Consider the following 14,243-nt stretch of genomic DNA (forward strand, 5'->3'; position numbering starts at 1 on the left):
GATAAACTCACATGGAAATGTCTAGCAGATCATGAATGGCGTCTCCATCTGGAGGTGGTGCAAAGCTTCTTACAGCAGTGGGGAGAGCCTTGGTTAGATCTGAACGTGCAATATCAGCAGTTTTGCACATTGGAGTTTCCAAGGCAGCAGTTGTTCGGAGACGCCTTTCATCTTGAGTGGAACTCAGGCCTCCTAAATGCCTTTCCGCCCATACCATTTCCGCTCAGAGTTCTCAAGAGGATCTCATGGGATGGTGCCCAAGTAAACTCTGTGGCTTCAGACTCGTCCCAGAGAGTATGATATCTCGAGCTGCTGAGCATGTCCTTCGATCCTCTAATCGGACTACCGTTCCAGGAAGATCTTCTGTCACAGAAGCAGTGGAGGGTTCTGCACCCAAACCTGTCCACTCTCTGCCTTCTTGCGTGGAGATTGAGCAGCAGCAGTTGACAGCTTTTGACCATCCACCCGAAGTCTATGTCTTGGCAGCCAGGCGTCCCTCCACCAAACGGTATATGCCTGTTGGTGGAAGACATTTTTGGCATGGTGTTACAGACAAGTCTGTTGATCCCCCTTTCAGCCCCTCTCTGAGGTCCTGTTGTTTATCCTTTCCCTGGCCCAGCAAGGCTCTGCTATGGGCACTCTTAAAGGTTATTTGTCTGCTATTTCTGCTTTTTTGTGGTAGCCTGATCAACCTTCTTAGTTAAGTCCCCTATTTGTATATAAGTTCATCAAAGGTATTGCACATCTTTTTCCTCCATCCCCATTCATTATGCCTCAATGGGATCTGAATTTGACATTTCTGATGTGCGCTCGTTTTGAGTCTCTCCACAGTTGTCCTCTCACACTTCTCACTTTGAAAACAGCCTTCCTTGTAGCCATTACGTCTGCCTGCAAGGTGAGTGCGCTGCAGGCATTGCTATCTAAGCAGCCCTACCTTTCCATCTATACTGGCAAAGTGGTGCTTCGCATTAGGACCTTCTTTTTGCCAAACGTGGTTATGCCCTTTCATGAAGGCCAATCCATCACCTGGCCTACTTTTATGCACCACCACATCCTTCTAAGGAAGAGCAGAGACTGCACCACTTGGTCCCAAAAAGAGCGCAGATGTTCTACCTTGATTGTACAAAACGGTTCTAGGTGGATGATCAACTCTTTGTCGGTTGTGGGTGCGAAGAAAGGTCGGACATTACAGAAGCAGACCATCTCCAGATGGGTCGTACTATGCATTAAGATCTGCTATGCACTGGTGAAAAAGCTGCCTCCTGAAGGCTTACAGGCTCATTCCACCAGAGCTAAAGCTGCAACCACTGCTCTGCACATCTGTCAGGTGAAAACATAGGCATCTCTGCACATGTTTACCAAACACTATTGCCTGGACAGTATGGGTCCCTAGGGACAGGTATTTTGCCCGTTCGGTCCTTCAGGACTTGCTTGTGTGATCTTGGTTTGCAGACCCACCTACGAGGATGGTGTTGCTATGGTATCTATTCAAAGGTAAGGAATCTACAACTAGAAGTCTCTAGCAGGTGACCAATATACTTACCTTCAGTAATGCCTTATGTGGTAGAGACAATATCTAGGTGAAGATTCCTTACCGATCCTTCCCGCTCTGAGAACTGATTTCTAGGGTAGGGACTCCACCTTCAGGGCCTTAGTTTTGACGCACCAATAATCAGTGTTCTTCATGGCTCTGTGCTCCTGGCGTGGAAATTTGTGAGAAGAAACTGATGTCAGTACGCCGAGGTGGCGATTATGTAGGAACCACAACATCATATCTGGACCGGACAACTCCTACGATGGATGTGGAGCCGATCAATGCCTCCAAACGGCACAGGGGTACTGCTCATGAAAAATCTCCAGATTTAGTCTGACACCTGGGGTAAACTCAAAGGTAAGGAACCTGCAACTATATATTGTCTCTACCAGATAAGATGTTTCTGAAAGTAAGTAACCTGTTAATCAGAAACAAATTCCACAGAGATAGTACTGCTGAAAACATTTGCATTCTGAATAGTTGGAAGTTCTTAATACTTCTTTTTTCATCATCAATTGAAAGGAAAAAAAGACCAGACAAACATCTTTACCTATTAATATACATGTTGGGGGTCCCTGGACTCCCATGACAAGTTAGTCAAATATATGTCCAGAGATTCTGAGTTCCTGGAATGTATAAGCCACATTACATCTACATGTATATCCATCCGCCTGCTAAGAGTTAAACCAATTGAAATCGAAAATAACTGTGCTGACCCAGATTTACCGGGCAGAATTCCATGTGGATTTTCAGAATTCCATGTGGGTTAGCACAGGCATTTTTCCACTTCCTTTGCACAAGGTGTAAATGTCTACAAAGTAGTCTGTGTGGGGTGAGGGACATGATGTGTGTTGTAAGTGAAGTATATTGCCTGAAAGGGGAAGCATGCATGTTTTCCTGTGACTTGGGTAGAGAGTTGGGCAGGGACAGGAGTTGTTGCACAGCGGGCTATTCCCAAGACTTTTTTACTGGCTGAATTTTCCAGTGGTAAAATTGGGTTCGGTGTGCCCACATTCTGAAAAATCCAGATGTGGTGACACAGGGCCACTTCCGATTGAGTAAAGTGGAATTCCATGTGGGAATTTCACTCCACTCAACTTATAATCAGACCTTAGGTAGAGTGATTAGTAGTTATACATGTTCAAATTAATGTCCTTAATATTTTAGGTGTTTGCTTTCCCTAGTGTTCCTGCCTGTTGTTACAGACTGATCAGCTAGCCGTTTATCGATTGATAGTTGCTCCATGTACTTTGTTTTTTAAAGTCTGGCCCATCTAGCAACCATGAACGTAAGATTAAAAGTTGAATTTAGTAGTCACACACATACCCCCTTGTGGTCATTACATCTACACACAGGCATATTGCTGCCAGGTCCATCTTCATCAGCCTACTCACCAATTAAGTATTTTGAATATTCTGGACGTTCAATGTGTCACGTAGAGTGATGAAGCAAGTTATTGAATTTCTGTAGCATACTATACAAAATTGGTGTAGAATTCCCAGCCATCTACCAGAAGGTCTGATGCTCTTTCTTGGTGTGATATGCATAGTGTAATGCAATCTTCCATTCTTATACAGATGCCAGTTTCCATTTCTCCTGTCAACAGTGATTTCTTCAGCATTGGATATTTCATTTGTTTACATGTAGGAATTATTCCCAATCGTCAGGGGTCACCCGATAATCAATGTTAACATGGCAGTGTACATTTACGCTCAGTAACATTGAACTTAACATAGACTGTTTACATCTTATCCGCATCATTATAACTGACCCAAACTTATGCCAGTCAGACACCAGCACTCTTTGCCCTCCTCTGGACAGATGCTTCCAGCTGATAGATTTGGAACCACACGTTAAGTACGAGGAACCCTGAAGGGATCCCTCTTCTTTTGGAGATCACTTTTCAATGCTTACAAGACCTGTAGAAAAACTGCCTACTACTGAAGGTCGTAAATAACTAACATAACCTTCTATTTTTCTCCCATAATTAAACAGAGCAGCCATCTCCAGATACCCAACCTTACACCCAATAAGACACGACAGGACAAATGGCATCTATTAAGGAAACTTCAGACAAATAGGCAGGAGGATGAAACCCTTACCAGCCATACAATACGTACAAAGGAAGAAAGCTTTCCCAATGTTGTAATCGTTAGTCTAAAAATTATATAAAAAATTGTATAATCCGTTTCAGGCATTACTGTTACTTTTACTCAAATCATCCAGCAAGCTTCAGTTTAGTTGTGAAGGTTGCCTTTTAGCTTGAACTGCTTTTTTCAATAATCAGTTAAATATGCTGATTCATTCTGTTCAAGATTAAGAGTGTTTGGTCTTGAGAGTCATTAGATAACACGGAACCCTGCAAATACCTCTTTCCGAACCCTATCATAGTCTACTGTAAGACCAAAACATATTTACGAATGTATGTAAGAGACCCATTCTAGCAGTCGCCTATACTAGACTTTACCCATGTACTGAAGTGCAGTATTTTTCTTTTGTTTAAATTCTCTGAAAGAGGAAACATTTATTTCTGTGGTTCGTGAAAACAATGAGTTGACATCTACAGTTTCATAGGTATGCTCTAAAAATGCTTGTCTTAAACATTTGTTTCAGAGATTCATGAAAAGTTACAGCATTTGCCTCCTTACATTTGCCAAATACTGAGAATTTGCAACTTAAGTGTAAGGACCTTTGTGGATAAATTTTCCTCCTCTTTAAGCTCAGTCAGTAAAGCATATGCACATACTATTGATAACTAATTAATTGGTCCAACTTTAGATATCTTGCCAAAAAGGGGTTAAATTAAGTATAAAGTATATTAATGATGCAACTAAATCTCACCTGTTTGGTACTAGTTCCTGCAAATAAAGGAAATGAGTGTACTGCTAGAAAGCCGATTAATAAGTTACTTTGTATTTACAGTTGTTTATAAAAACATGGAATTATAATGATGGGTTATATTAATTGTATGATTTTTGTTTCTGCTGTAACGGGGATATCTGCAGAAAGTGTGAAATTGGCAGTGAACTAAATGTTTGTAGTAATGTGTGAAGCAGTTGTGTTATGGAAACTAATAAAATAAACAGGAGTTATTTATGAAGCGTCTTTAGCTAGAGATTTGGCCATTGGGGTGAGATTTGTATTTGGAATTCAACTGGAAAGCTAGATATAATAGGTTTAAAGTATATTTTTAAACATTTATTTATTGTTTTCCGCAAATACAAAGAAGAATATTTCACTTCCATCAACTTGTTGCATGGTGTTACTCCTTGTAGTTAAGTAATGTCTCAATACCAGTTATTCAACAGTGTACAGTGAGTTTGATAAGCCAGACGGCCAGTGACCCTTGAATATTAAATTTAATTTTATCAAACCGAAATTGCATGTGTCAACGAGAACATGTTTGTAACAATAAACATTTTATCAATTTATGCATTTTACATTTTCATCAATACTGTTTGTATATTGAAGAAAAATGCACTTTAATTACCATCTTGTGAGATTAACCATTTGCAAGGTGTTGACGAGGGTGCATAGATTAAAGTGTCTTTCTTGTAACACTCCTGATAGAATAGCAGGAGTGGCCAGAAAGATCGCAACATAAGTAGCCTCTGCACTCGACTCCGACACCGAAACAGGAATGGCCTGTTGTTGGAGTGTTTTGGCCTTTTTCGGCGGCAAACCCAGGGGTCTGTTGACGATTCATTTTTTTTCGGGTGGAACCATGGCTTGACAGGAGTGATGCACCCAAGGCCTTGCTTGATTTTTTTTTTTTTTTTTTAAGTGTCATGGCAGGTGTACTCACATACTGCACCGCTGCAATTGGCTGGCTGTCGTCTTCGGATCCTTGTTCGAAGTCTGAGTCTGGGATCGAAACTGCTGTCTGTGCCTGCTCCTCTTCGAGGATGTCAGTGGTGGACTCTGTGTGCTTCGACGCCATCTCCAGTCTTCATGCTCTTCGATCGTGTAGTGTTTTCTTTGATCGAAATGAGCAACACGCTTCACAGCTTTCCTCACGATGTTCCGGAGAAAAGCAGATATTACAGACCAAGTATGGCACCGAGGACAGAATCGGAATGGAGTCTGATCCATCAGGCTATGGTTCAGTAGGCCCAAACAGGCCCAAGAAGGGCACAAGCACCCGAAAGGGCGTTTTCTTGATCCAACAGTACTGTTGGATCGAGTGCAGAAGAAAATGCGTTCTAAACAATACCGACGGTATGAGAAAAGTTATCGTTAATATAGAGTTTCCGAATCGAAGTCTCAGAGCGAGAGGGAACATGTCCGAACCCGACGGCAGAAAGAAAACAATCTAACAAAGGAGTCTATGCCCATTCGCACTATCACCGAGAGGAGGAGTCACTCGATCCCGTGACTCGAAAAAAGACTTCCTGTAGCCAGGATTCTAATCAAAATTGTCTTTGCCTGTTCCCAGCTCCTAAATTCAAAGGTATTTAATCTATCCCAAAATACCTCATTAAATGGTCTTTGCTTTTATGTTTTTCGTGATAATGTCTGGCAACAAAGTAACTCTGATCATTGTTTTTAATAGCCCGAAAATATTCCAAAATTATCTTATGTACCTGTAGAATTGTGCTTCCTACATACATTTTGGGGCATGGGCACTTCAAGACATATACCGCATATTCACTTTTGCAGTGAAAAACCCCTCTTATTTTTTGTGGCGGTTTAGATAATGTATAAGCCACCTCTTATTTGTTTAGTAGGCCTTACAGTTATGACACTTAAGAAAACCCTTCTAGCATGTTACCAATTTTTAGGGATATTCATCCTTGAACTACTGCTTACTACTTCCTGTCTTATAGCCCTTTTTTTCTGAAGGCGACTTCTACATCAGAAGAATGTGAATCTTTTAAAAGTTTGTGTTGTGGATAGCATCCCAATCCGTATAAGAGGAAGTAATAGAGAACAGGAGTTAAAAAGATTAGAATCAAAATTCATAATTGAGTACGCAACTACTTATCCTGAGGGTTTAAATCTTGATGAGGAACTCTCAGTACATCTGGAATATTATCAATAGAATTATTTTTGAAGCATTTGGGTGGGACATAAGGGTGTATGCAGGTCAGTATTCTCAGATTTAAGAAGTGTTCTAGTTTGGTTATTCTCACTGATTAACTCAACAAATAGTGTAAAATAATGTGATCTTGTAAAGTATCCTTCAGTCTTTTGGAAAATAGTACCATAGGTATTAATTCATGGTATAGGATGGGGTATACGTATGTTTATACATGCACAGTTGTGTTTTGTATTTTGTGTAAGCACTGAGGTATTTTGGAAAGTAATAAAATATATTTTCTTCTTTTTATTTTGTTATGACTTTACAGGCCGATGTGTCGGCACCTGCACAATAATATGAAAAGCAAAAGATCTATTATATTCTACTTGGGTCAGTGCAATTCAAATAATTTATAATTATGGTCTGGTTTAAATTAAAATGGAAATATGGGTAAATTATGTATTTGAGTTTGATATTTGATAATTTTGATAGTACAGCAATGATAGACGTAAACAGGATAGAATTGTCTAATTTCATTTGTTTCGGTTAGTAGAAATAAATTGTTGTGGTGATTTTTTTATTTATTTTTTACTTGGCCCTAGTATACGTTTAGTAGATTAACGTGGTATTTATGAGATGCCGATATAGTAGAATAGTCTTTACAAGATAGAACATTTGTGTAATGTTTTAAGATGGCCGACACTTTTCAGTAGTGTTGTACTGTTTTGTAAGTCCTTTATTTATGTTTATCATAGGATAAGAAAGTGCGAGTGGCTATTTAACATAGTTGTAAGACACGACCGTAGTAACCTGTGATCAAGGAGTTTTTGCTCTGAACTGCGTCAGATTTTTTGTATTACTTATGTTGCCAGAGAAATAATAAAATCGCTTGTGCACACACAGAGTTACGGCTCATTGATTTTGTCATTCCGAGATTTCTCTGATTTGCGGGACGACGGTATCGGTGGTATATATATATATATATATATATATATATATATATATATATATATGTGTGTATGTATATATAAATAAATATGTATATATTACCTAGTGGCAGTCGCCACTAGATAGTTATAGTTAGGACCATGTTTCCATAGAAAAAGTGTTTTTTGAGTTGCTTATATCTTTGGCATCGTTTGACGAATCTTCATGAATTTTTCCTCAAAAAGTGTTGATTCTTGTTGCGCTCTGAAAGTTTCGGGGTGATCCGGCAAGCGGAGGCCGAGAAATAAGGATGTCATATAACATTGTGTTTCCCATGTTAATTCCCATAGGACCTTTAGACATGTCTACAGCCCGAACCACTGGACGGAATTACACCAAACTTGGCAGAAAGCTGGCTTTTGTATGCAGATTACGCTTTTGCTTACTTATTAAGCAATTTAGGAAAATTTAAGGGTGCATCTCTCAGGCTATGAAGTATTTGCGAAGAAAGACAAGCTTGTGCAGGGAAATGTACAGCTGTGTTTGGGTGCCAACACTTCAAACCAGGAAGTGTTGGCAGCTATCTTGGGACTTGGCTTCAGCTGAGTCCCAGTAGAAAAGTTTTTTTTTAAATACAATAAAAGGGGCCAGGGTAGAGTCACCCTGACCCCTTACCTCTGGTGGGGGGGGGGGGTTCCAGAGGGACAGCCCAGAGCAAAGCAGCATTTTTTTATTATTTTTTTGCCGCAAATTTGCGATATTCGTGGTGATTTATTTTTATTATTTTTCTTAAAAACAAGCTTGGGCTCCCGCGCTTGCTTTTTGATTGGCTCCCAGGTGGGCCAGATATGGGGGGGCATTGTCACTAGTAGTATCCCTGGGCGTCGTGAGGTGGCGTCAGTCGACTCCACGGGCCTCGTGGTCGCCGTGATGATGTCGCAGTAGTATATAGGTACATCCCTGCACGCTGACGTCAGTTTTTTTCTTTCCGCGCCAGCCTACACGCAGATCTGAGAGAAGAGCTACCCATAGACATTTTTTGACTGACTGCAACACTTTTGTTGAATACTTTTTGATGAGTTTTGGATGCGTCAAGGGATGTCCCAAAAGACCAATTTCTAACGCTCTGACTACTGTCTCCCAATGATGTTGGTGACTGATCTGTAGCTCGTCTGCATTTGGTGTCTGGAGCGTAACCACGACCCGAAGTCGTGCTCTGAGTGTCAGGCCATGAACCCGAAGGCTTTGAGGGAGCGGTCCCTAAAGCTTATGGCGGCCTGGCGCTCGACTCCACATTGCTCCTGCTCTCGTTCGAGAGGAAGGTCATGAGACCGCTCGCACAGTCATCACCAATCCTCCTCTTCCAATTCCAAGTCATCAGGATTATCGGGTCACAAAAAGAAGTCAAAGAAGGCCAAACGTTCTTCGACTTTACCCAGCCAGTCGCATGGACGACGTGATGCGGGAAGAGCATTGACGCTCTGGGCCTGCTCCTTCGGAGCCTGCATCTGGGTCGGTTCCACGTCTCCCTGACTTTCCGGAAGCCAGTGCCACCTCTGCCCAGTTGAAAGAGTTCTATTCGGACATGCCCCTCATCTTTGGGCAGACTGACCTGTCCTCAGCGCCTTCGGGCCCAGGGGAATCGGTGAGGGCCCCCTGGGTTTCACACTGGCAGCTTCGGCCTCAGCTCTGGGGGGCACCTCCGGATCTCCTCTTGGATCCATACCGATGCCAGTCGTGCCAATGCGACCGTCCCCGGCGTCAGGACAGATGTAGATGATCCCGGCGTCAGTTGGGCCCGCAATCAATGTTGATCCTTTACTTATCCCCGACGACCCAGAGCCGGAACCATGTCAATTCCAGTTTCCATGGTTTTCCTGGGCCTAGAGCGGATCTCAACCCTTCTTTCTATGTGTAGGGATATGGGGATAGTGTAGAAGGGTCGCTGAACCCTTTAAAATACCAGCTTGACCCTGACATGGACTGGGTTCAGGATTTGGGCAATGCAAGTGGACTAGATACCTCTCCTGATGCTGGCATACTTTCTTTCCCTACCGTGGCTACAGAGGAGGGAGCTCCATATCCCATGGTGGTAAGAAGGGCTTCTGAGGTTTTGGACCTCGAGCTTCCTTCTGTGGATGTCAGGACTAACCTCCTGACCGAGGTGCTTCAGCCTGGGGCTTCCATTTTGGAACCCCTCCTTCCCTTTAATGTAGCGCATACGGACGTCCTTCTGGGTACCTGGTCCAAACCCAGCACAGGTGCTCCTGTGAATTGGATGGTTGCCCACCTCCATCGGCCTGCGCCGACTAACCCAAAATTCCTGACCCAACATCCTACGCCTGAGAGCCTTGTGATCCAGGCTTCCTCTTCTTCTGGCACCTTCCCTTCTGCTCCCACGGATAGGGAAACAAAAAGACTGGATATCTTTAGGAAGAAAATGTTCACTATAAACTGTCACATCTGACTCCCTTTCAGACGCTCCCTTTCATCGGAGCTGTTCTGGACGCAGTGCAGTTTCGCGCTTATCCTCCCGAAAAGCGAGTCTAGGATATTCGGGCTATGATCCCTCTGTTTCAGTATCCTGGATTTTGATGAGAATGACACCAAGGCTGCTGGGCCTCACTGCCTCCTGCATCCTACTGGTCCAATATGCCAGATGGCATATGCGGGCTCTGCAGTGGGAACTAAAGTTCCAGTGGGTACAGCATCAGGGGAATCTCTCCGACATAATCCAGATTTTGGAGGGGACTGCACTAGATCTGCAGTGGTGGCTATTGAATCCAGATGGAGTCACTAGCCAATCTCTCTACTTTCCTTAACCAGATTTCACAGTAGTGACGGAGTCCGGGCTCCACATCAACCTTTTGGAGCTCTGGGTGATCCGACTTGCATTCCTTCCCTATCTCAAAGGGAAGGTGGTGCAGGTATTTTCCGACAACACCACCGCCATGTGGTTCTGCAGCAAGCAGGGTGGAGTGGGGTGGTGGACCCTCTGGCAAGAGGCTGTTCGCCTCTGGACATGGCTGGAACGCTAGGATGTTTCACTGGTGGTTCAACATCTGGCATGCTCTCTGAGCACCAGAGCAGGCAAACTCTGCCGTCGATGCATAATCGATCACAAATGGCGTCTCTATCTGGAGGTGGTGCATGGTTTCTTTCAGCAGTGGGACGAGCCTTTGGTTAGATCTGTTTGCCTCTGCAGAGAACGCGCAATGCCAGCTGTTTTGCGTGTTTGAGTTTCCAAAGCGTCACTCGCTCGGCGACACTTTTCGTCACAAGTGGCGGCCAGGCCTCCTTTATGCCTTCCTGCCAATACCACTTGTGCCCAGAGTTCTGAAGAAGATCAGGCACAACCATGCCCAAGTAATCCTGGTGGCTCTGGACTGGACATGAAGAGTGGTATCCTGAGCTGCTGAGCATGGTCATCGATCCTCCAATCAGACTGCCCCTTCGGGAGGATCTTTTGTTGCAGAAGCAGGGGACGGTCCTTCACCCAAACCTATCCAGTCTCAGCCTCCTTGCGTGGAGATTGAGCAGCAGCAGTTGACAGCTTTCGACCTTCTGCCCGAAGTCTGTGATGTTATCTTGGCAGCCAGGCATCCCTCCACCAAAATGGTGTACGCCTGTTGTTGGAACAAATTTGTGGCAGGTGTATCAACAAGTCTGTTGATCACCTTTCTGCAGCTCTTTCTCTTGCCCAGCAGGGCTTTGCTCAGGGCACCCTCACAGGTTATTTGTCTGCTTTCTGCCTTTTTAAGGCTACCGATACCAATCTTCTCTGTTCAAATCTCCCATTGTTGTGAGGTTTCTTAAGGGACTCACCCACATGTTCCCTCCATCCCGTTCATAATTCCCCGGTGGGATTTGAACTTGGTTCTCACATATCTCATGTGTGCTTCTTTCAAGCCGCTCCACACTGTCCCCTGTGGCTCTTGACTCTTCAAACTGCCTTCTGATTGCCATCACCTCTGCTCGCAGAGTGAGCAAGCGCCAGGCTCTCTCTTCGAAGCCACCATTTTTAGCTGTCCATCCTGACAAAGTGGTGCTTCGTACCAGGGCTTCCTTCCTTTCCAAAGTGGTGACACCTTTTCATGTAGGCCAATCAATCACCTTGCCTACTTTTTACGCACCCCCACATTGCTCTCACAAGGAGGAGAGACTCCACCTCCTGGATTTAAAAAGAGCGTTGATGTTCTACCTCAGTCATACCAAAGATTTCCAGGTGGACGATCAACTCTTAGTGGGTTATGTGGGTGGGTAGAAAGGAAGAGCAGTGCAGAAGAGGACCATCTTGCCATGGGTAGTCCTCTGCATCAGATGTGCTACGCTTTGGTGCAAAAGCAACCCCCCAGAGGGTTTGCGTGCTCATTCCACCAGAGCAACTGCTGCTGCCACAGTGTTGGCATGTGGAGTTCCAGTCCTGGATATCTGCCAGACAGTGACGTGGGCATCCCTGCACACGTTCACTAAACATTACTGCCTGGATAGTCAGGTCCGCAAAGACTGCTTCTTTGGCCGTTCGGTCCTGCAGGACTATTTGGTGTAATCTTAGTTTGCAGCCCACCACCAGGGATGGTATTGCTTGGGTATCTATGCTAACGTAAGGAATCTGCAACTAGAAGTCTTATCAGATGAACAAGCTACTTACCTTCGTTAACAATATATTTGGTAGAGACATTTTCTAGTTGCAGATTCCTTACTAACTCGCCCATCCTCCCCATTCTGCAACCTGATTTCTAGGGACAGAAACTTCCTTCAAGGGCCCTAGATTTGGCGCACCATTCTAAGTGTTCTTCATGGCTCCGCGTTACTGGCGTGGAAAGTTGTGAAAAGAAACAGACGTCAGCACACCGGGGTGGCACCTATATATGACTGCAACGTTATCACGGTGATGCCAATGACGCCCACAGAGTCGACTGATGCCACCTGATAGCTCACAGGGGTACTGCTCTAAGAAAAATCTCCAGATCCAGTCTGACACCTGGGCGAAATTCGAAGGTAAGAAATCTGCAACTAGAATATGTCTCTACCAGATATATTGTTACCAAAGGTAGGTAACTTGTTCTACTAGTACCTATATACACTAGGTTGTCTTCACAAGTGTTCCATAATAATAAAGACATTTATTGAAAGTTGCGATATTGATTCATCAGCATACACCAGCATTGGCATATATATTTATCCTATTGAAATATGGCACAATTAATTAGAGTAATAAAAGTGGATATGTACATTCGAGTTACACCCCCTAACTTTGTCTAGGACATTTAAAGCAGTTGCATCTTACTCGGGATAAACGTTTAGTAACAACTTGATTTATTGCAGCTTTGTGAAAGACGTTTTAAGCAGGTGCTTCTGACGAGAGGTCTAGTAACGATTAGTGGAACAGCAGCTTCAAATAATTTCAATGCTTTTGCATCTGGCTCGATAAGGACACCTAGTAAAGGTCTAGTGGAACTGTTGTTTCATGTCAGAATTTCAAGGCTTTTGCTTCTGATTAGAAAGGGAAACTTAGTAACAACTTGTAAAAACTGCACTTTCGTGAAAGAATTTCAGTACTTTTGCATTCGACTTTGGACAACACCTAGTGACGACAAGTAGAACTTCAACTTCATGAACAAATTTAAGTCCTTTTGCATTCGACTTTTGACGTACTCCTAGTGACGACTAGTGGAACTGCGGTGTCACAAAGGAATATAAATGCTTTTGAATTTGACTGGACAGGGCCTTGAACTGCAGCTGTAGGTAAGAATTTTCAAGATTTAGCATTTGATTTGAGAAGGGCATCTAGTAACAACTTGAATTACAGGTTTGGGTGTATGTATGTGTGTGTGTCTATATATATATATATATATATATATATATATATATATATATATATATATATATGCTCAAACATATGACATATATATGTGTATATGGATATATATGAGCCATTCACCAAATATCTTTATCTATAGGCTTGCATTTTTGGTTGTTCCTACCACAGCTCATAGGATAAGGCAGTGGGCATTTTACTGGGACCTAAATATAGCACTACTCAGAAAATAGTTTCCCAACCATACGGTAGAAGGCGCTTGACCCAACCAGTGATTGCTAGTACCTATATATACTAAGTTGTCTTTAGAAGTGTTCCATAATAATTAAAACATTTATTGAAAGTTGAGATGTTGATTCATCAGCATGCACCAGCATTCATATATACACTTACCTATTGAAATTAAACACACTTTATTAGAAAAGCAACAGTGGATGTGTCCATTTTTATGTTGAATACACACATCGTCCACTTTGTGGAGGACATTTGAAGCAGTTGCACCTTACTCAAGATGGTTATTTAGTAACGGCATGAGTTATTGCAGCTTTATGACAGATGTGTTAAGCAGTTGCTTCTGAATTGAGAGGAACACCTAGTTAATTTCTGAAGTGCTGCACTCGTGTTAAAGACTTCAAACTGTTTCTTCTGACTCACGTAATTATTTCAATTACCGTAGCTATGTGAAAGGCCAGACCGATTGGCTTTGAAAGTGCTTGTTTTTGAACGCATGATGACCAGCAAGTGCTGTGTCCAATAAGTGTCGAAATACTAAGGTGTTATGAAATTAACATAGCTAGTCATCATACCAAATTGTTGACAGTGGTATCAGGTTTCTGAAATATTTATCTCCCTATAAAGTTATATGTGCTCACTATGCAAGTCCTTTAGCAACTTTCATCTTACTGTTCACTTTTTCCTATCACAATTTTATGCCAGTTTGG

General features: G+C 42.9%; 1 protein-coding gene across 3 annotated transcripts in view; it reads left to right on the forward strand.

Moving 5' to 3' along the window:
- LOC138259466 (uncharacterized) overlaps positions 1–14,243 on the forward strand; it is a 221,520-nt gene that overhangs the window by 198,343 nt on the left and 8,934 nt on the right. For 2 of the 3 annotated variants that reach the window (XR_011198740.1, XM_069207227.1), the window contains one exon: positions 5,319–7,499. The exons of the other annotated variant lie outside the window; for it this stretch is intronic. Coding sequence is in view for 1 of the 2 variants with exons in the window: in XM_069207227.1 (XP_069063328.1) it covers positions 5,319–5,850 (532 nt within the window). In the remaining variant the exon portion in view is untranslated. Of the gene's footprint in view, positions 1–5,318; positions 7,500–14,243 lie in introns of those variants that run through there. 3 annotated transcript variants of the gene reach the window in all.

Source organism: Pleurodeles waltl, chromosome 9 (genome assembly GCF_031143425.1).
Source record: "Pleurodeles waltl isolate 20211129_DDA chromosome 9, aPleWal1.hap1.20221129, whole genome shotgun sequence".
Lineage (NCBI taxonomy): Eukaryota > Metazoa > Chordata > Amphibia > Caudata > Salamandridae > Pleurodeles > Pleurodeles waltl.